At 35.8% G+C, this 21,667-nt stretch overlaps 1 protein-coding gene across 4 annotated transcripts; it reads left to right on the top strand.

Moving 5' to 3' along the window:
• The first annotated feature begins 1,045 nt into the window (after positions 1-1,045).
• On the top strand, positions 1,046-6,656 carry LOC133880475 (putative disease resistance RPP13-like protein 1). 4 transcript variants are annotated; one of them, XR_009902298.1, is made up of 4 exons: positions 1,046-4,839; positions 4,954-5,081; positions 5,801-5,873; positions 6,142-6,656. XR_009902298.1 is itself a non-coding variant. In XM_062319423.1 (2 exons), exon 1 carries the CDS (start codon positions 1,117-1,119, stop codon positions 4,807-4,809), a length of 3,693 nt encoding a protein of 1,230 aa, XP_062175407.1. In that variant the 5' UTR covers positions 1,046-1,116; the 3' UTR covers positions 4,810-4,839; positions 6,142-6,656. The 4 variants fall into 4 exon arrangements, 1 of the variants encoding a protein (XP_062175407.1); XR_009902299.1 differs by having other exon boundaries at positions 5,674-5,873; XR_009902300.1 differs by lacking the exon at positions 5,801-5,873.
• Positions 6,657-21,667: the final 15,011 nt, after the last annotated feature.

The following is a 21,667-nucleotide window of genomic DNA, read 5'->3' as shown; positions in this document are numbered from 1 at the left end:
TGTTGGCCGCCTAATAGTACAACCACTCTTAATACTTTTAATTTAATGTATTTAACTTTAAATTTTTTTTAATCTCACCTGTCTCTTTAGGGTGGCCGAAAGTTAAAGTTAATTTATTCAAACACTTTTTTCACTTTTTTGCTTTTTGTTTTTTTGGTAAGTAACGCTTTTCTTTTTTACCCAAATGATAAAAAGCTGAAAAGAGGTATAATAATTAAAACGGGTCACTTTAACGAAATATTTGAATATTTCATTAGTTAAAGATCACGAACATAAATGTCTTACATCACAAAGCATAAAATTTTACAAAATCATAATCACATGCTATGAGATTACAAAATTATAGATACAAACAAAATTTTTATAATAAAATGTTATTTATGACTTTTATCTTCTGTTAACCCATACACAAAAATAGTTAAAGAATAGATCTGTTCCGAGCAGACTAGATCTAAGATAGTTAAATATTCTAAGAATTTATTTAAACCAGTTGTAAGAAATAACTTTTTACACCGAATTATTTAGACTATAAGAAATAAACTTTTATTTAAAGAAAAAAAAAAAAGCATAATCATCAAATAACAGCAACTGTAAAAAGGAGATAAATAATACAACCCAAAGGTAAATTCACATATACATAGGAAAAACAGAGGTAGGAGCGTGGTAACTTTCGATACCTACTTTTTGAGACATAATTATTGTTGCGCAAGAATTAAAAAACATGTGGGACACCACGTGGGTTCCGACAAGGGTAACTCTCGATGAAAAATGTTAGATTTATAACATCAATATAATAACTGTATAATAATTCCTCACATGAGGGTGGGTCCCACATATATGTGAATAATTATTGTACAATTATTGTATTGGTGTTGTACAAGAATCAAATCCCACTCTTGATACCTACTTTTTGAGACATAGTTACTGTTGTGCATGAATAAAAAAAAAAACATGTGGGGGGCACCACGTGGGTCCCGACATACCCATGTCTTCTTATCTCCTGCACATCAGTTCAGGAGGATATAAAAGCAAAAGATTGCTTGCAAATCTGATTATGCTCTGCTGTGGACGACTAGGATCGCCTAATTTATTTCCGCTGCAAAGAAAGAAGAAAACATGGCAGATGTGGGAGGAGCGCTTCTCTCTGTTGTCTTCGAGGATTTATTAAAAAAAATGACTCGAGAGGTCCTTGATTTCTTTCGGGAACGAAAACTCGCCGATGAGCCCTTTAGAAAGATGAAGATAGCAATGCTGTCTGTGAGGGCGGTGATCGAGGACGCGGAGGACAAGGAACTAACGCAGCCTGTGGTGAATGGGTGGCTTGACGAGCTGAAAGATGCTCTCTATGATGCGGAGGACATCTTGGATGAGATTGATACAGAAATCCGGAGAAGCGAGTTAGCTGCTGAATCTCAAACCGCTGCAATTAAGGTACGGAACTCTGTCTCTACTCTTCTTAATCCTTTTTTCAAGGAGATGAAACGGAAGACGGAAGAGGTACTTGACAGATTAGAATATCTAGCAAAGCAAAAGGATGTCTTGGGTCTAAGAGAAGGTGTTGGAGGGAAATCATCAGAGAGATTGCCCACCACTTGTTTGGTTGAAGAATCTGGTATTTTTGGTAGGGATGGTGATAAGGAGGCAATAGTTAAGTTGTTGCTCGCGGACGATGCAATTGCCCGTGCCATGGGTGTGATTGGCATAGTGGGCATGGGGGGAATTGGGAAGACCACCCTTGCTAAGCTTGTATACAACGACCAGAGGGTGAAGGAGCATTTTGACCTTGAAGCATGGGTGTGTGTTCCACAGCAATTTGACGTGTTCAGGATAACGAAAACAATTCTAGAGGCAGTAACTTCGTCAACTTGTGATATTAAGGATCTGAATCAGCTTCAGGTTACACTGAAGCAGAAGCTGATGGGGAAAAAATTCCTACTTGTTTTAGATGATGTTTGGAATAGGAATTATGCTGTTTGGGAGGTCTTAAGTCAGCCCTTTAAATCTGGGGAGCAAGGAAGTAGGGTTATTGTAACAACACGTGATGACAGGGTTGCATTAGTCATGCGCACTTTTGCAACTTTTCATCTGAAGAAGTTACCAGAGGAAGATTGCTGGTCACTATTTGCAAAATATGCATTCCACTATGGTAACTTTGATGCACGTCCAAAGCTAGAGGTAATCGGTAGACAAATTGTGAAAAGGTGCGAAGGACTACCTTTAGCAGCCAAAACAATTGGAGCTCTCTTGAGATCGAAATTAGATGTTGATGAATGGGATAAGATACTAAAGAGCGAAATTTGGGATTTACCAATTGACGAGACAAACATACTTCCTGCTCTAAGATTAAGTTACAAATATCTACCCTCACATCTAAAGCGATGCTTTGCTTATTGTTCAGTACTGCCAAAGAATCACGCTTTTGAAAAGGATCAAGTAGTCTTACTGTGGATGGCTGAAGGTTTATTGCAAGAACTCAAAAACAAAACAATGGAAGAAGTTGGTAATGATTACTTTCTTGATCTTGTATCAAGATCATTGTTTCAACAATCATGTGACGGTGAATCATGTTTTGTAATGCATGATCTTGTCAATGACTTAGCAAATTCTGTTTCTGGGCAATTTATCTTTAGGTTGGAGGGTGACAGTTTTGATGGAATTGTGAACAAGACGCATCACTTGTCGTATTTCAGAACAAGATTTGATAACTTTAAGAAGTTTGAGGCTCTTAACAAGGTTAAGCGGTTGCGCACCTTCCTGCCATTAGAATATTCCATAATGGACAACAATTTAACTAAAAAAGTACCACATGATTTATTGCCAAAGCTAAGATGCTTACGGGTACTCTCTTTGTCTCACTATGAGAATGTGACTTACTTGCCTGATTCAATTGGTAAAATTAAACTGTTACGTTATTTGGACCTTTCTTTCACTGCAGTTAAAAGGTTGCCTGATTCCATATGTGAGTTAATCAATTTGCAAACACTCAACTTATCATGTTGTAACAATCTTGTTGGATTGCCAAGGGATATGCGAAAACTCGTTAATCTACGGCATCTTGATATTACTGGAACTGGCATAATGGAGATGCCGATACATTTGGGCAGACTAAAATGTCTCCAAACATTGACTACATTTATCATCAGCAAAACTAGTGGTTTCTCCATTGAAGAGTTGGGAAAACTTACAAATCTTCGAGGAAAGCTTGCTATTTTGAACCTTCAAAATGTTGTCTCTTCTGCAGATGCTTTGGATGCAGGCTTGAAGGACAAGAAGCGCATTGAAGAGTTGGTGTTGGAATGGAAAGCTGATACTGATATTTTAGGAAGTCAAAGAACTATACTTGACAGTCTCCAGCCTCATTCAAATTTGAAAAGTCTTACTATCAAATATTATAGAAGTAAAAGTTTTCCCAATTGGGTAGGGCATCCTTCATTTTCTAATATAGCATCTCTTCATCTATATGACTGTAAATATTGCTGCAGCTTGCCACCACTTGGGCATCTGCCCTCTTTGCAAGACCTTTCTGTTATTAAGTTTGATGAAGTTGTTACAGTGGGTCGTGACTTTTATGGCAACAATTCTTCAATGAAGCCATTTGGAGCCCTAAAATTTCTAAGGTTTGAGCGAGCGTTGAAGTGGGAGAAATGGTTTTCTTTTGGTGCTGAAAGTGAAAGTGGAGCTTTTCCTCATCTTCAAGAGCTTTATATATATTACTGCCCTAAGCTATCAGGAGGGTTGCCCATCCATCTTCCTTCTTTAGCTAAACTTGAGATCAGGGAATGTCCGTTGCTAGGGGCTTTACTCCCAAAGGCTCCTGCTATATGTCAATTGAATCTAACACGTTGTAATAAGGATATGTTAAAGGATTTGTCAACCAAAATACAGGTTCTCAAAGTTGGAGGATTTGATGCACTAGATTCCCTAGCCATTGGAATGATGAAGTCCAGCTATTCTCTTCAAGAGTTAGAAATCTCTAACTGTACCTCACTTATTTCTCTTCAAGAGCTTCCAATGCACCGGATCTTTTCATCCCTTAAAACATTGCACTTGATAAATATTTATGATTCTTTTAGCTCCTTCCCATTGGACTTATTCCCAAACCTTTGTGATATCTATATCATTGGTTGTAGGAATTTGAAATCTCTATCAGTTCCAAAACAGCATTTAACGACCCAGCAAATACGAATCATAGATTGCCCTTGTTTTGAATCTTTTCCAAAAGGAGGATTGCTTGCCCCCAACCTTACATTGCTTTGGGTATGGAATTGTGGAAGTTTGAGGTCACTGCCTGACAAGATGCACGGACTCCTTCTATCTCTTGAGGAATTGCAAATAGTACATTGTCTAGGGATCAAGTCGTTTCCTGAAGGTGGCTTGCCTTCAAATCTGAGGTCAATTTCCATTGTCGATTGTGACAACCTCATTGCCAAACGAATGGGATGGGGTTTACAATATCTCCCCTTTCTTAAAAATTTGTTTATTTGTGGCGAAACGGGAGAGGTAGAGTCCTTTCCGGAGGTGGGATTGCTGCCCACCAATCTAAGTATTCTTCAAATAACGAATTTTCCAAATATGAAATCTTTGGATAACAAGGGGCTTCAACACCTTGCTTCTCTTGAAGAATTGCGGATCTATAACTGCCCTATGCTCAAGTACTTGCCAGAAGAGGGGTTGCCTGCCTCCGTTTCTATTTTACTGATCAGCAATTGTCCTTTGCTAAAGAAACAATGTCACAGGAAAAAAGGGAAAGAATGGCGCAAGATCGCTCACGTCCACCTAATAATGATTGACGACAAATTGATTGAATGATCTAAAAGTCTAGCAAGAATCTCCACTAAGGTACATACTTTTTTCTAACATTTCCTCTCTTTTATAGGTTTCTCTTTGTTTTATCATTGTCCAATTGTTTTCCTTTTTGTTTGATTAATTGTATGGAAAATATTTGATCAACAGAATTTAACCCGCACTGCGCCAACTGAAGTTATTGCTGTTTGCCTTCAATTATCAAATTTTTGAGATGAGAAATTGGAGCTGGGTATTAGAGGGTGATAATGATATTATCTGTTGACTAAATAATGCAGGTCCGTTTCCAGTAGTGCTTTCATTCTTTGTCCTCAGCATTTTTCTTTTGTTTTTTTTCCTTCTTTATTTTTGTTTTCTTTTTCTTTTTCTTTTTTGAGTCAAATAAAATGTTTACCTTTTTATGAAATCATTTAGATCTATTTTCTCTTCCCCTTCCCCCAAGAAAATCAATTGTGATATTGTCAGAAAGTAGTTATAAATAGAGACAATTTGCAGGAAAATTTTCTTTGCTTGTTAAGAAAAAGTTCTAACTACGTTCTTAAACTTTTGAAGCTTCCTTCGCTTAATTAATATTGATTGTATGTTGCTTGTCACTCATTAAGGGGGTATTGGGAATCGGGATATCCAACAGTGTCATTATATTCCATTCTATCTTCCATTCCCTGCAAAACGAGAGGAGAAAGTTCTTTTGAAAAGGGACTTCTTCATGCTATTACTCCGTTAAGTAGATTTATTTTGTTGATTTAAGAGGTTGTTTTAGATATTATGCCTTCTCAATTTTTAAATGGAATCATCACTAACTGTAAGATTCGGTTGATCATGGGCTTGTAGATTCCAGTTCTTTTGATTGTTTTCAATTTTTTGGAACAGCTATGCTTGCGAGACTTGGAAAGACTGGAATCTTGATAGTCCTAATAATTTGTGGACTTGTAGATTCAGTTGATCATGGGGCTTGTAGATTCCAGTTCTTTTGATTGTTTTCAATTTTTTGGAACAGCTATGCTTGCGAGACTTGGAAAGACTGGAATCTTGATAGTCCTAATAATTTGTGGACTTCTTGGGGATAATGTGTACGTTCTGCTCTGTGAATCTTTTTTGGCTACTTATCACATATGTTTCTCTGATTATATAAAAAAATAAAAAATAAATCAAAGATCAGCAAATTGCAAGAATGCTATAAATGAGGTAGCGTTCTCCTTACTCAAAGCCTCTCTTTCTTTAGCTAAAAGAGGGAGAGATACTACCTGAACTGTAATCAGGCGAAATTCCTTTTTATGGAATGCAAGAAATAAAAATTGTTCCCTACAATATGACTTTGTTATTGGCTTGTTTTGACAGGTGATAGCGAAAGGCCTCAACAAAGTTATTTTTTAGGGAGATTTGCCTGAGATGGTGAGTCTGGTGACTGTCTTTCTTGGCCAGGACCTCCCTCTCAAGTGGCACCTAGAGCCTTTTATCTCCAAAGCACGGCTTCTTCTGAATAACATTCCAGCTTGGTCGGACCATAAAGTTTATGGCAGTGCGAATTGGACTGCGCATAACCTAGCCAGATGAGCTACGTGCACTGGCATTAGTGGAAATATTCCTTTTTCCTCCCTACCCCCGTTGTCCTAGTCCCCCCTATTAGGCTATCAGTGATATTAACCCTCCTTAGCTATTTCACTCTCTGTTTGAGTTGTTGTTTTTTGCTTTGTGCTTTGTCTTTGTGTTCTTATTTGCCCAGATAAAGGAACTGGCTTGTTTTGTAAGACACCCAAATGTCACTGTTGGTCTGCATCTTGTATAATAAGAAACTCCAGAAGCGCTAAGACCTTCATTAAAGAGAACAAAATTGTTGCCTGATTTAAGGATTACCTTCTATATCTATTTATCTATCTATCTATATATGTATAGATATCCTCCTTCCAGTAATAGGATAATTGGTGAATATATAGTAACTAAAATGCTTGCGATATTACAGCTTTTATTACAGTTTCTTACAAACTCCATGGCAATCCACATTTTATGTCACATGGACTGCCATGTGGGAATCCATGTTTTAGTAGCTTATGTGGTAAGTACTGTATTGATTGTCACGTCAATTTGTAAATTTAACAAATATCAATTCACATTTTAGTGGCTGACAGATTGACATGATGGTGTTACATAAACTGTCACATCACTTCGTGGGAACTTGTAGTATAAGAGTCATTTAATAAACCTAAATTTTTCTAGCCAGATTTCTTCTTAATTTAGACTTATTGAGTACTACAAAGAAAAAAGAAAGAAGATGGCAAAATGAACTGAGCGGTGTGAAAAATCAAAATTCCTCCATTCAAAGAGAATCTGGATTTGAAAGAATAACTGAGAAAGCAATGTGAAACTCAAACGAGAAGGGAATTAAAAACTTCAATTGTTTTATGAGTCTTTTCTATTTTTTATTTTGGTTCAAAGTGAAGCACAGTTTCGATAAAAGTGGAAAAATGGATACTAAAGAAGTAAAAAAGAATGATTCTTCATATAAAATAAAAGTATTGCTACGTGCCACACAAATATTTCACTAAATTGATTGGTAGTGTTTATTATTAGCCTTTGAATTTATTGGCTGAGGAAGAGGTCGAGAGGTCAAATGCCTCTCTCACCTTTCAAAAAATTTCCTTATTCTTAATGGAAGAATTCACCCTCACTAACTCCTGAGGGGTCAAATTTGTCCACCCAATGCCACTCTTTTTCTTTTTTCTTTTTCAAAATACACCATTTTAGCAAGGAGGCTAGTCAGACTTTAAAACGAGTAATGTTAAAAGTCTTTTTTGTGTTATCATATATATATATAAAAGCCGAATTTTTCCTTAGAATGACATAGAATAGTGACACGTGGCATGAACCCATACTTTTTAGTGACTAAACCGGTATTTTAAATAAAATTGAACCGGTCTATTTAATCTCTCTCTCTCTCTCTATTAATGATACAAGTAGCTCATTTCTCTCTCAATTAATGATGTAAGTATGATTCTTTGGTATTTTTATATTTTTTGTTGAAATCAAAATATAACCGGTCTATTTAATCTCTCTCTCTCTCTCTATTAATGATACAAGTAGCCTCTCTCTCTAAATTAATGATATAAGTATGATTCTTTGGTATTTTTATATTTTTGGTTGAAATCTAAATATGTTTCCATTTTGTTTGTGAAATTTGTGATTGAACAATTCTTCATTTGAATGTTTATGAGATTTTTTTTGTTCATTTGCTTTTTCGAATGTTCAGAATTATATAGGATTGAAATATAATAGGTATCACATCAACATAAAAAAAAAAATTCCTACTAATTTTCTATTTTATATTTTGATAATCAAAATCGTGGTTTTCTTCTTGCTATTTTTCTTCTTCATACTTATTTTCATTCTAAACTACACCTATGTGAATAAATATTTTAACATGTTTTAATTTATATGAATTAAACTAAAAATAAGGGTCTTATGTATTAATTGATTTAAATGTTTTATGGGATATTTGTTTTTCTTTTATGTGATTTTTACGATTTTCACTTATTTTTTGTAAGTGTTATTTTGCTTTTGAAAGTCAAAAAATGCAAAATTTTATTTGATTGTTGTGCTCGAAAGGAATATAAATGCTTTTAAAACACTAAAGAGTTAATTAAGCATTAAATTTGAAATGTTTTTTTTTTAATGTTCAAAATTATATGGATTTTATTTTTATTGAAACATATCATATCATATATTTATAAAAGCCGAGTTCTAACTTAGAGTTGGCCTAGAATTAGGACACGTGGCATGAATCCATAGTTTTAAATATTGAACCGGCCATTTGAGTAAAAAACTGGTAATTTAAGTAAAACTAAACCGGTCTGTGTATTTCAAGTAAAATAAATGGTGCATTTAATATGACTAATTAACTATTTTATATTGAATAAAAAATGAATAAAAACGTATTCTTAATCAAATCTCTTCCATTGAATAGAAAATGAATAGAAACATTTAATTTTGTTGTCATTAAATTCTCACTTATTTCTACCTCTCTCTCTTCCTTTAAGTAAAATCTTTTATTCTAACACTGCTTCCCCTCCCACTAAATGTCCGTTACAAACTAAACCTCAAAGAGTCAAATGTCAGTTTTTTTTTCTTTGGGAAATGTCAAAAGTCACTCCAATATCTCTCGCTTTCTCAAATAAATATATGGAGAAGTAATGGTTTGTGGCTATGCAAAACTGCAATGTTGTTTACATTACCGGAGAGTGGTGCTCAAAGCAAAGAGAGCGAAATTTTTGCTATTGTTGGAACCTTTTTGTTTGTAATACTGCTATACCCTTTTTTTTTTTAGTTTGTCTTTCAAGTTTGTCGGAGTTGTGTTCAATAGAATTGTAAATAATATGTTTGTATTTATTTTATGTGCTTCTGTTTTTCTGATTTGATTTTCTATCCTTATTTTTGCATTGATAATTTATATTTTTTTTTATTATTTTTGTTGAAAAAGTAGTTTCTTTTACGCTATATATAAGAATGATGGTCGAATTAAAAAATATCTATCTGACCGTAGTTTCTTCCTATACCTACAAATTTCTTTGGAACTGGAAAAAGTATATAAAAAAATAGTTATTTTCTATTATATTAGTGGTTATCATTTTTTTTTTACTTTATTTTCTATGATTTTGTTCTTTCTTTACATTTTTGTTTTGTCCCTATTTCCTAATTTATATTATTTTTATGTTCAAATTGCTTTTTTCTTTTTCATTTTCTAAATTTTACATTGAATTTAAGGAAACCATGGAGAGAGAGAGTTTACATTAATTATTGTTTTGAGTACGAGGTATGACGATTTTTTAATTTACATTGTTCACTGATTTTTTTTTCCCTGTATAATGCACATTGTTAACGTGCTTAATTGATAGACAATATTGATTTTCAATATTTCATATGAACCAGAAAAGTATATGGAAAAGAAAACTCTAATTTATTCTATAAGTATTTTTTATTTTTTATTTTTTGTCTATATTTTCTATGATTATCTTATTTCATTTCCTCTCTTCTTCTTTTTTTCTTTATTTTTTATGTAATTAATATATTATTTTTCATTCAAATTACTTATTTTATCTTTTGTAAATTTTACACTAAATTCAAGAAAATGATGGTGAGAGAGTTTCCTATGGTTGTTTTTTGTACGGGGTTTGATGATTTTTTAGCGTATTATGTTTATTGAGTAGTTTTTTTATTACTTTGTGTAATACAAAAAAGATAACCCTATTATATGGACAGAAATTTCCTACAAACTGGTTTGTAGGAAATTTCTTACAATCCACATATAAGATTGACATGTGTCATTTGAAATGTAAGAAGCATATATTATTTAAATAGCATGTACTTCGTAAATGCTTTTTTAATAGCATTAATAAAAAAACATGTGCTTCTCACATGTTTAAAGGATATATGTCTTTTTTAAATGTGAGTTGTAGAAAATTTCCTATAAACCCAGGGACGGAGGGAGGGGGCCCCCCCTCCCCACAATTTCCTAACAAAAAAAAATAAAATTTATTAGGTAGAAATTCTTTTTTTTTTTTCTAAAAATTTTAAAAATATAAGATAAAAATAAAAATTTAGTTTATTTGGCCCCTACCAAAATTTTTTTTGGGCCATTGGCCCCTGCCCATAAGAACTTCTGGCTCCGTCCCTGTATAAACCAGTTTATAAGAAATTTTTGTCCCTATTATATTATATTAGTGTTTTTCAGTTTTCATTTTTTATCTATATTTTCTATGCTTCTCTTCTTCCCTTTTTTTTTTTTATTATTTTATGAAACTGAATTATAAGGAAGAAACCGCGTATAGCACGGGTTACGAGCTAGTTTTAATAATAATGTAGTTTTTAAAATTACTATTGAACTTATGATTAATATTATTAAATTTTAATTAAATGATAATTTTAAAAATAAAAAATAAAAAAATAATAATAATAGAGTTACTCTTTTTAAAACTGGACTGATTTTTTTTTTTTTATTCATTTTATTTAGAATCTGCGCCTACTTTAACTTTGATTTGTGAAAGTGAAAGTGACTGTCGGCGTACGCATTGCTTCATTTCTTGTATGAAAGGGACAAGCAAAGTTGGCACCGCACGACTTAAGAGGTTTTTTTTTTTCCTTATTGGTGAAATTGACAAGTGACACGGTAGTATTTATTTAGAGCCGACCAAAATCTATTTAATTTAAAAATGCAATACACATCTGATTATGTATTTTTAATTCTATATTATTAAAATATTTTTTTTATTTTTTTTTATTTATCTTCGTTTATTCTTTCCAACGAATTAAACTTAAAATAAGGATGGAGTTGCACTGATCATCAATCTATCAAAATTCTAGTTTAGAATTTGAATACATAAGCTGATGAAATCTTTTTTTTTTTTATCACTTTTATCATCTATTCTAGTCAAAAATAAGTTTTACATAACTAACTGTGAGTGCTCTAATTAATAGAGGCTTAAACCATATACTATTATCAAGTTTTCTATTTTTTTATTTGTTTTAAGCCAATTAAAAAAAGGTTTAGGGGGTGGATCTCCAATCTTGTAATTTTTTATTCGAAAGAAAGAGAGAATGAAAGACCCGTCGTCGAAATGCTTCTAAACCCAAAGTTAAAAACGACCCATATAACTACAGAAAAAGCACAATAAAGTGCACTACAAATAAAGTAAAAAAAAAACAAAAAAACAAAAACAACAATCCAATCTGGAAATACAAACACAGCACGGGCTTCACCGAAGGAGATAGAAGACGAGAGACATTTGGTGGTAGCATGAAAAAGATTGCCATTAGATTATGTTAACCAATTTCTCACGTTTCTCATCTTAATTAAATATTTTACGAGTTGAATCTTACATATTAAAAGTAAGTTTGAGTCCACACGTGAAGAAAATATTAAAGTGTTAATTAAATAATTATATTTATCTATTTTTATCAGTTCAAACTTTTAAGATAAGCGGTAATATAACAAATAAAAATCTGTTGAGACTTACCAAAATATATATATATATGGTGAGAATTCCTTAACTACTTCGAGTTAACACCAGTCATCATGTGAAATTTTAGAAATAATTGCACCATTGGTCCTTATGGTTGGCCTAAATTACAAATCACTTCATGTAGTATCAACATGAATTCAGAAATCATTGTAGTTGGCTTAATTTACAAATCGATCCCTTGGCTGGGCAGCCACCCTTTTGCTCTTTTTTTTTTTTTTTTGTCTGTTTTGTCTACTTTTTTTTTTTTTTTTAAAAAAAAATAATTTTAATTTTTTAAAAAATAAGTTTATTTAATTATTTTTTAGTATATTTATAATTTTTTTTTATTACGATTGACGCAGTGTCCCCATCTTATTAATACTGATGTGGAGCTTACGTAGCGTTTAACAGAATTTGTCAAAAATTTTAACGGAATTTGACTCCAATGATCGATTTGTAAATTAAGCCAACCACAATGATTTTTAAATTCATATTGATACCACGATAAGCGGTTTGTAATTTAGGCCAAAATTTTATTTTATTTTTTGTTCTATTCCATCTAGTCATCGAGTGCTATTTGACAAAGGAAACAAATAGAAGAATTTGTGATGTCTTCTTACAGTTTTTCTTTTTAACTTTAAGCATTCAACAATTCAAATCAAGCCTTCGAGTTTTAACTGTTCAAACTTCAAATCAATTTCTTTTTTTTTTCTTAAAAAAAAAAAAGATCAGTATTTATGACGTCAAAATTTATGTTCATTGACAAAGATGATAGGAAAGAAATTTGACAATAAAAAATAAAAAAAGTGATTGGTGGCCAAATATGTTGGACGGACCAATATTTGGGGAGAAATGCTAAAAAAATCCCTTCATCCCCCTTCATTCCCCCCTTCCGGTGCCTCTTGCTCATCCAACTTCCTAGGCGTTCGCTTACTTGGTGACCCTCTGGAAGCCTTAGCATCCGTTCTCCCCGACGGGCTTTTTGAGGATGTCGAGAGAACTACACCTTTCAAATTCGCCCAAGACATCATCGAATCCCAAATTGCGGTATCTTTCTTTTGCATTCTATTAGTACTTGCTTTCTTTTCCTCCTCTCATTTGTCAATCGTTTTCTCTGTTTCAGGATTCCCTTCGATCTGTCGCTGCCTGGCCCAATTTTCTGGAGCATATGCGTGCGAACCCTGACATTGAGACTGTCCTCTGCCCTAAGATCAGTGAGCTTGAGCATACCGTGGTGTCTCAAGACGAAGTCATTGCCCGCTTGACCCAAGAGCTGTTCGACTTGAAGGACAGGTATCAAGCTCTTGAGACTAGGGCTGGAGTCCCTGAAACTACTTCAGGTCAGATCCCAACCCGCTTCTCTGGAACCCGCAACGAGGGAGGCCTGCCCAACGCCGAACGGGTGCGGTTAACAGCCGAGTCGGATAGAGCTCGTCAAGAAGTAGAGCGCATGTCGGCTGAGCTGGGTTCCTTGAGAGACGAGAAGTTAACTCTTGTGGCGGATCTCAATTCGGCGATCTTGGCCAAAGAAACATTAGTTGCTGAGAAGAATCAATTGGCCACTGAAAGGGACACGGCTTTTGTCGAAAAGGAGCAGGCCCTGATTGATAAGGACCGGATCTCGGCTGAAAAAGACAAAGTTTCGTTTGCTCTAGAGAAGGCCGTGTCCGAGAAGGATCTAGCTGAGGTCGATAGAAATCAAGCTATCACCGAGAGGGGGTCAACTCTTGAACTGCTGGAGGAGGCAGAAGGCCGATACCAAAGGATTCAGAGGAAGTATCGTCACTATAAAGCTAAAGTTAAGAGACTTTTCGAGCAATTATCCTTTGTTCCTTGGCTTCGGACCAAAGCTTAGGCTTTTGGTTTTCACATCGGGTTCGAGAACTTTCGAGCTTTAGTTCTTCGCCCCGATCGGTTGAAGATATCTTTCGAGAATGTGAGTTCCAACTTCCTGTCACTTTTGAGTTTGTGTTTCTCGGAGCTCTTGGATCTCGGAATCGAATATTTTCCCGACATTCTCGACTGGAGTAAAGATGCTCCAAATCCCGAGGACGCATCCGATGGAGAACGTACTGAAGACGATCATCCAGAAGATGACCAACCCGAAGACGAATAGACTTCTTTATGCCTTAGGTTTTTTTTACTGAGAACAAGGAATATTACAAGTTTTTGTCGGATGTTAGGCCTTTCTGTATAAATACAGTGTAAGCACTGACTATGATATGAATTAACCATTGCATGATTGATTATCCTTTACCCCCCTTATCTGAAGGAGGATAAGAAAAGGTTTATGCCGAGTTACCCCCCTTATCCGAGTGAGGGTAACCGAAAAAGTTTTAACTTACCCCCCTTATCCGAAGGAGGATAAGAAAAAAATTTATGCCGAGTTACTCCCCTTATCCGAGTGAGGGTAACCGAAAAAGTTTAACTTACCCCCTTATCCGAAGGAGGATAAGAAAAGGTTTATGCTGAGTTACCCCCCTTATCCGAGTGAGGGTAACCGAAAAAGTTTAACTTACCCCCCTTATCCGAAGGAGGATAGAAAAAATTTTTATGCCAAGTTACCCCCCTTATCCGACTGAGGGTAACCGAAAAAGTTTAACTTACCCCCCTTATTCGAGTGAGGGTAACCGAAAAAGTTTAACTTACCCCCTTATCCGAAAGAGGATAAGAAAAAAAATTTATGCCGAGTTACTCCCCTTATCCGAGTGAGGATAACCGAAAAGGTTTAACTTATCCCGTTATCCGAAGGAGGATAAGAAAATTTTTTTATATATTTTTTAAGCAATTCACGTGTAGCATTTCATAACTTCAGCCATTCTATTCAAACTGCATGAGCTTACAAAAAGGAGATTCTGAAATTATATGTAGTACTTCTTCAGATGCTTTGCATTCCATGCTCTTGGGACCGGCCTGCCTTCTCGGGATTCCAAGCGATACGCTCCTTTCTCATGACACTTAACCACTAGGTATGGTCCTTCCCACTTGGCATTAAGCTTTTCTTCAGCGGAATCTCTGGTCATCAAATTCACCTTCCTGAGCACCCAGTCTCCAACCCGAAATTTCCTGGGGTTACGCATCATCCCTCCGTTCCTGCAACAAATCGAGGTGCAAGCTGATTCCCTCATCATTATAATTCGAATCATACTGTGAGACTCTGTAACTCGGGGATCCTATCTCGACCGGTATGACTGCCTCAGTTCCATATGACAATGAGAATGGGGTTTCCCCGGTCAGAGTTTTTGCTATTGTCCCATATGACCATAAGACTTCCGGAACATACTCAACCCATAATCCCTTTCACCGATCCAATTTCTTTTTTAGTGTTCCCAGCAAGGTCTTGTTGGTTGCCTCCACCTGCCCATTTGACTTGGGGTATGTCGGGGTAGAGTAGTGGTTTCGGATGCCAAGCTCAACACACCAACTCCGGAACGGTTTTCCGTCAAACTGGGCCCCATTGTCGGTGACAAACGCATAGGAGATTCCGAACCGACAAACGACCGACCTCCAGAGGAAGTTTAGTGAATCCCGGATTTCCTGGCATCCCGTCACCTAATCGTGTCCTTTTGTCAGTCCCCGTGATCATTATTTCCTGCCGGTCATTGAAAAATCTGGCCTTTGGACTGTTCGGGTGATTATTGGTCGATGAATGACACTGTCGAGAAAGGTGGATTTCCCAATAGTTTGTGTAGGAAAGCCCCTCTCACATAGATCGACCCTACAATTTCCTCCACTTTGGACAAAATTTTTTAGAAGAGCAGTGATACATAGGGAACGGGAAAGGCACCCACTTTTTATTAAAAAAGTGGGTTTTGATCAAAAAGTTGTCTCTAATGTCACATTAGATACAAATTTTCCATTAAAACTCACTTTTTTAATAAAAAATGGATGCTGGGAGACGGGAAATCAAAAATTAATAAAAAGTGAGTGCTAGGAGACGGTTTTTCCCGTCCCCCGCAAATCATTTTCCATTTTAGAATATCAGTCCTTATTCCACTGCCTTTAAAGTGATGGCATGTGACAAAGCATAACCCTATGACAGAATGTTGTTGGTGATGCCTTGTCATACTTTTTTGCCTATGCAAGTTATGGAAAGAAAAATAAATAAATAAGCAACCAAGAAAGATGCAGTACACTTAGGTAAAGCATAAGGTACAAAATAAGGGAAATAAAATAGGGTAGGTGAATTTTAATTTAGGTATATAGTTTTATAAAACTATGGTTCATCAGTAAAAACTATTTTTCTTTATTCTAGTGAGTTACTTTTTTAATGTACCTTCAGTAGCCTCACAATTTTGACTATTCACTATCACTATCCTATTTAAATAATATTTTTTTAGATTTCTTTATTCACTCTCTATTTAATCTTTTTTTAATGTTTGTCTTTTTTTAACGGTCATATTTTTGAATATTTGTCTTATTCTAATGATCATATTTTTTTAAAATTTGTATTATATTATATTATTCTTTACTATATTTAAAATTGTGAATACTAAGAAAATTTATTTTTTAAAATTATGTTTGGATGGTTTAATGAACCAGAAACAAAATTGAAAAAAGTTTAATAGAACTTGAGTAGAATTTGAATTTAAAAAACCTACCCAAACGTGTTTTTAAAAAATAATCAAAAATAAAATTCTACCCAAACATGCCTTTTCAATTCCACAAAACCTGTTGGAATATATGAACAAGAAATTTGTACGGCACTTGATGTCTAAAGTGTGAAAATATTGTAGTTTAAGAGAAAAAAAAAATACACTTTTAGCCTAAAACATTGGAGAACGAAACAGAGTTGTATGTGAGAAAGAAAGAAATAAAATAAAAAGCGAAGAGAGAGAAATGATCAAATTTTCATATTTTTTTAATGATTTGGTGAGCGAACAGTATACACTATCGCTGGTAAGTATTGTTCACTCACCAAATTTTTTGGTTATAGTAGAGATGTTGTTGGGAGTGATTTTGTGTGTTTTTACCAAAAAGCTATTTTGGTAAGGCTACTAAAAATGCTTTAAATAACATTAAGGGAAAATTACAATTTAGCCCTACAAACTACCAGTCGTTTTACGGATAGCCCTCTGAACTACCAACCATTGGACTCTAGCCCCACAAACTACCAAAACGTTTGAAAAATACTTATTTTGGGGAAATATGCCCATAATACCTTTGCCACGTATCATTTTTCAATTAAAAAAATAAATTTAATATAAAAAACTAAAAAAAAAAATTAGTTTTTTTTTAAAAAAAATTACAAACACCCCGAACACCAAATTTCTTTATTTTTTATTTTTTATTTTTAAAAAAAAATAAGTTTTTTTTTTAAAATTTTTTTTGTTATTATTTTTTTAATTGAAAAATGACACGTGACATGGGTATTATGGGTATATTTTGCTAAAATGAGTCTTTTTCGAAGGTATTGATAGTTTAGAGGGTCGGAATTCAAGGATTAGTAATTCATAAGGTTATTCGTAAAATAATTGATAGTTTAAGAGCATCTCCAGCATGAATGCTATTTTAACCAAAAAGTTAAATTTGGCTATTTTTGGCTCTTTTTCTTCCTCCTGCAGAGTAGCTATTCTAACATTTTTTCCTAACTTCATGAACAGTGAATAGACATTATTGGCTATTCATTGTTCACATATCTACTATTTTTTGTTTTTGTTTTTGTTTGTTTGTTTGTTTGTTTTTCTCGTCCCTCTTTCTCTCACTCCTCGCTTTCTCTTGCCCACCGGAGAAGACGAGGTCCGACGCCGACGCCTCTCTCTCTGCGCTGACGCTGCTCCTCTGAAAAGGCACTGGTCTCCTCTCTCTGCACCGACTCCAAGGTCCGACCAAGCCTCCCAAAGCTCTGGCGTCGAACGAGGCCGTCCTTGACGACCCAGATGTCAACGTTGTCTACGTCCCCCTGCCCACCGGCCTCCACGTGCGCTGGGCCATTCTCGTTGCCCAGAAGAAGCAACACCTGCTGCTCGAGAAGCCACCATCGATCGCACCGATTCTGGATCTTGGGTGTGGGTGGGCAAGTGGAGGTAGAAGTTGAGGGATTTAAGGAAGGCCCGATAGGTGCAAACGTGGAGGCCATCGATCCTCAGGTAGGACAGTCTAGGCCTTGGTGGTGGCGGGTCAGAGTTGCTCTCCCAACCTCCAGTGGTGTAGGCGTACTCCTTCCAGGGAATAGCGGCGTTGCTAGTGGATGCAGAAGGGAACGGAAGAGAGAGAAAGAAAATAAAACAATAAAAAAAGATTGAAAAATAATATTTTAATAAAATGAAGAGTAGGATATAGATTATTGTTGGAGTATTTTTAAGAAAAATGAGTAGTTAAAGTAGATATTGGTACTTTTTTAGTAGTTATTTTAACCAAAACTGTTAGAGATGCTCTAAAAGGCTATATTGTAATTTTCTTACTGTTAAAATGATATGAGAGGTTAGCGAGTACAAATTGAGTTTGAAAATTAGCTTTGACTCTTTTCAGTTTTGATTTAAAAAAGTATTTAAATGTGATATAAAATTATAATTCCTAAAAAAAAAAAAAAAAAAAAAGAGAGAGAAAGAGAAAGAGAGAGAGATAAGGATAATGGGTGTGTTTCGTAAATATTGTATTTGGCGTAAATTAAAGGCGAACCATAGCTTGCACTGCAATTATCACGTGGTGTGGGGTCTCCCACATTCAATGGACAAAGCAGAGGGAGGCAGGAAACCACTATTTTGATTGATATAAAATTATCTCATTTTGCTCTGCTTTTTCTTCCATTGCAATCTCTTTTTGCTCTGCGTTTGCTCCAATATTCATCTTCCTTCATTTCCTTCGGGTTTGCAAAGAAGATCGAAAACATGGCTGATGCTGCAAGCCTGCTTGTCTCTCCTTCGCTCTAAGTCTTTTTTGAAAGATTGGGATTGGCATCCGGCGACTTTGTTAATTTCTTCCGGGGACGAAAGCTCGACGAGGGACTCTTGCGCATGTTGAAGATAGCATTGCTGTCCCCCCCTCTCCCATGATGCATCGTGGGTGGAAAAAGTTGAAGAGACATGCATACACGTATTCCGTGGAAATGCGGAGTTATAGGATGTGGGCACTCGGATGGAGTACCTAAAATATGGACGGTTCAAATAATAACTAATCCACCTTATACGAATCCAAGGGCTAGTAATCACGCAAACCTATAAACAAGGTGTAAATATTTTACACCCAGTCCAATTTGGTACCCTTCACGTGTCTGATAGCTTTTTATTTTTATTGAGAAATGATGTATACACTTCTCCTTCACAACATTTTCACAACACGCCAACGTGGCAGTAATATTTTATTGTTTTTTTTTTCTATTTTCGTTCATGCTGCTAGAAAACCGAATAGAGGGAGTTTCAAATTTTCATTTCGCACATTGGCGTCAGCTGCCCAGTCCCTCTCTCTCTCTGAAATCTCTCTCCCGGATCTGCCTTCTCGCTCCCTCTCTCTCTCTCCTCCGCTCGCTCCGGTGCCGGTCGTCCCCATCCCTCAAAGCGGCTTTTCTCTCGGCGGTTGGCGACCCTCCACCGTCCTTCACCGGCGTTTTGCCTCGGGCGGATTTGCTGCCAGATCCGTCGTCCGGTCATCCGCTGCCAGATCTGTATCCGTAAAGTGCTGCCTCCTCCTTCGCTCGCCCGGTCATCCCCTTGCAGGCGCCGCTTCACCGGAGTTCTCCTCCGTCGAAACCGCCGCCCTCTCTCAACCTGTCTCCCGCTAGCTCACCGCCGGTCGTCCCGGTCCCTCTCAGCTGCTTCTCTCTCGGCGATCGGTCACTCACCACCGGCCATCCTTCATCGGCGTCCGTCTCCAGCCGGTTTTGTTTCCGGCGACGCTAAAGAAAAAGGTTTTCTCTCTCTCTCTCTCTCTCTCTCTCTCTCTCTCTCTCTCTCTCTCTCTCTCTCTCTCTCTCTCTGTGGCTGGATCTGTTGGTACAAACATGGGTTTGGTTTGTTGCTTCATACAGTGGAGGGTTTGGTTTGGGTTTGGTTTCTTCGATTAGTATTAATCATCTCCCCTATGGGTCGTAGACTACCCCCTCTGAAGTGGCTTGTAATGTTGGAAGGCCACCGGAAACGATGGCCAATGACGCTAAATGACTGCAAAATTTGGTTGCTTGTAGTAGACCAGGCCAGACGGTGGCTGACCACCCCCACACTTGTCGACGATGAGTGAGGCTGGGCAATAGTAGGAGGCGTGCTGGCCAAGTAGGTGCCAATGGTGAGTTGGGTTGGGTGGTGGTCGACCACCTTCAGAGGTTCGATTGGGGTGTCGGCTGCTCATGGGGGAGACTCTGAATATGAATTATTAGGAGAGTACATAGGTTCATACTTTTTTTTAGAGAAATAAATGTTCCCTAAAATATTAGCCATTCCTCAGTGCGGAGCCTACCCACCATGGCTTCGATTGTACCCCACTGGGTAAAAACAAAATTATATTTATACAATTATAAAACCTCAAATTGATAAGAAAATACACTTTTTTTTTTTTGGAAACATGTAGAGAGTTATTATTTACATGAATTCAGAGTTTTTCATTGCTTGATTTTCAGAGAACTATTAGTTCTTCATCTGCTTTGTTGTTTTGAGTGTATAGCTTAACAGTTTTGCCTCTATTTTGTTGAGGTTGTAGTTTTGGTTTCATATTGTGGGAGTTGTTTTTATCTCATTGAATGTTTGAATATAGGAATTGCTTTGTAAAGTTTCTGTTTTGGAGTATTTATGTCAAATTCTATTAGATACTCAATCTTCATGTATGACTGATTGTTTTGTTGCTTATTAGAATCACTTTGTTAGGTTTCTGTTTCTGTTCTGGAGTAATTATGTCTTGTCTTGAATACCCAGTTTCATTTACTTGTACATATGGAAACTTGAAATTTTCTGAGTGCATGTGAAGAATTGCGTTAATTTTGCCTTGCATTGGTAGGCTGACTCTTGCTTGCATAAGGGGTGAGCATCAACGCTCCTGTAAGTAGGTGATGCTCCCCTGATCACCTTCATGTTTTGATTCATTCCTGCGCTTTAAGGCCAACATTCAGTAATGGGCTTTTAAACCTTTATTGTTGATTCAATTTTAAGAGACAATTATATAAACTCGTAGCTAAGTTCTCACTCTGGTTTGTTTTAATTGTAGTATTATTTGGAGTATGATATTAGGGGAAAAAAAGCAAAAAAATGATCGGTTGGGTGATTAATTTGATAAAAATATATGGGCAAAGGAATGTGGACATTTTTTTTAATAATTTGTTTTGTTTTGTTTTTTTTTTTTTTTTTTTTTTTTTTTTTGCGTAGGTCCGAAAAAATGTCGGTAAATAGTGATGCGTCAATACCTCCTTTATGTTACTGTGGAGTGCATGCACGTCTAAGGTACTCGTGGACTAGTGACAACCCCGGAATAAAGTGGTATGGCTGTATAAAGTATAAGGTAATTTTAAAATTAATTAGTTTTGACTTATTTTTTTGTTAGTGGTTTATGACATTTATTTGTTTTCACACAGAAAGCTGGGGATTGTGATTTTTTTAAGTGGGCTGATAACAAAATGACTTCTTATGAGAAGAGATTGGAGGAACATATGCGAGACATGGAGGAAGGGAGACCGGCCGATATTGAGGAAGTTGAGAAGAAGACAATGGCCAATATTGACAAACTTGAGAAGCTGATTGAAACAAAACACAAGGAACAATATGAGAGACTTCGGTTGGAGTTGGGTCTATGTCAAAATAATAGAAAGATGTTTTGGTCAGCAGTAGTTATCATTTTGGGCATTGTTATTTATTTCAGTAGTTATAGCGGTTCTGAAGTTAGCTACTTGATGTTAGAATGAAAGGATAGAAACATTACTAGGTTAAAAATGGTCATTGTGAGATATTTTACGT

This window comes from Alnus glutinosa, chromosome 10, assembly GCF_958979055.1.
Source record: "Alnus glutinosa chromosome 10, dhAlnGlut1.1, whole genome shotgun sequence".
Taxonomy (NCBI): domain Eukaryota; kingdom Viridiplantae; phylum Streptophyta; class Magnoliopsida; order Fagales; family Betulaceae; genus Alnus; species Alnus glutinosa.
This window is presented reverse-complemented; position numbering and strand designations above follow the sequence as displayed.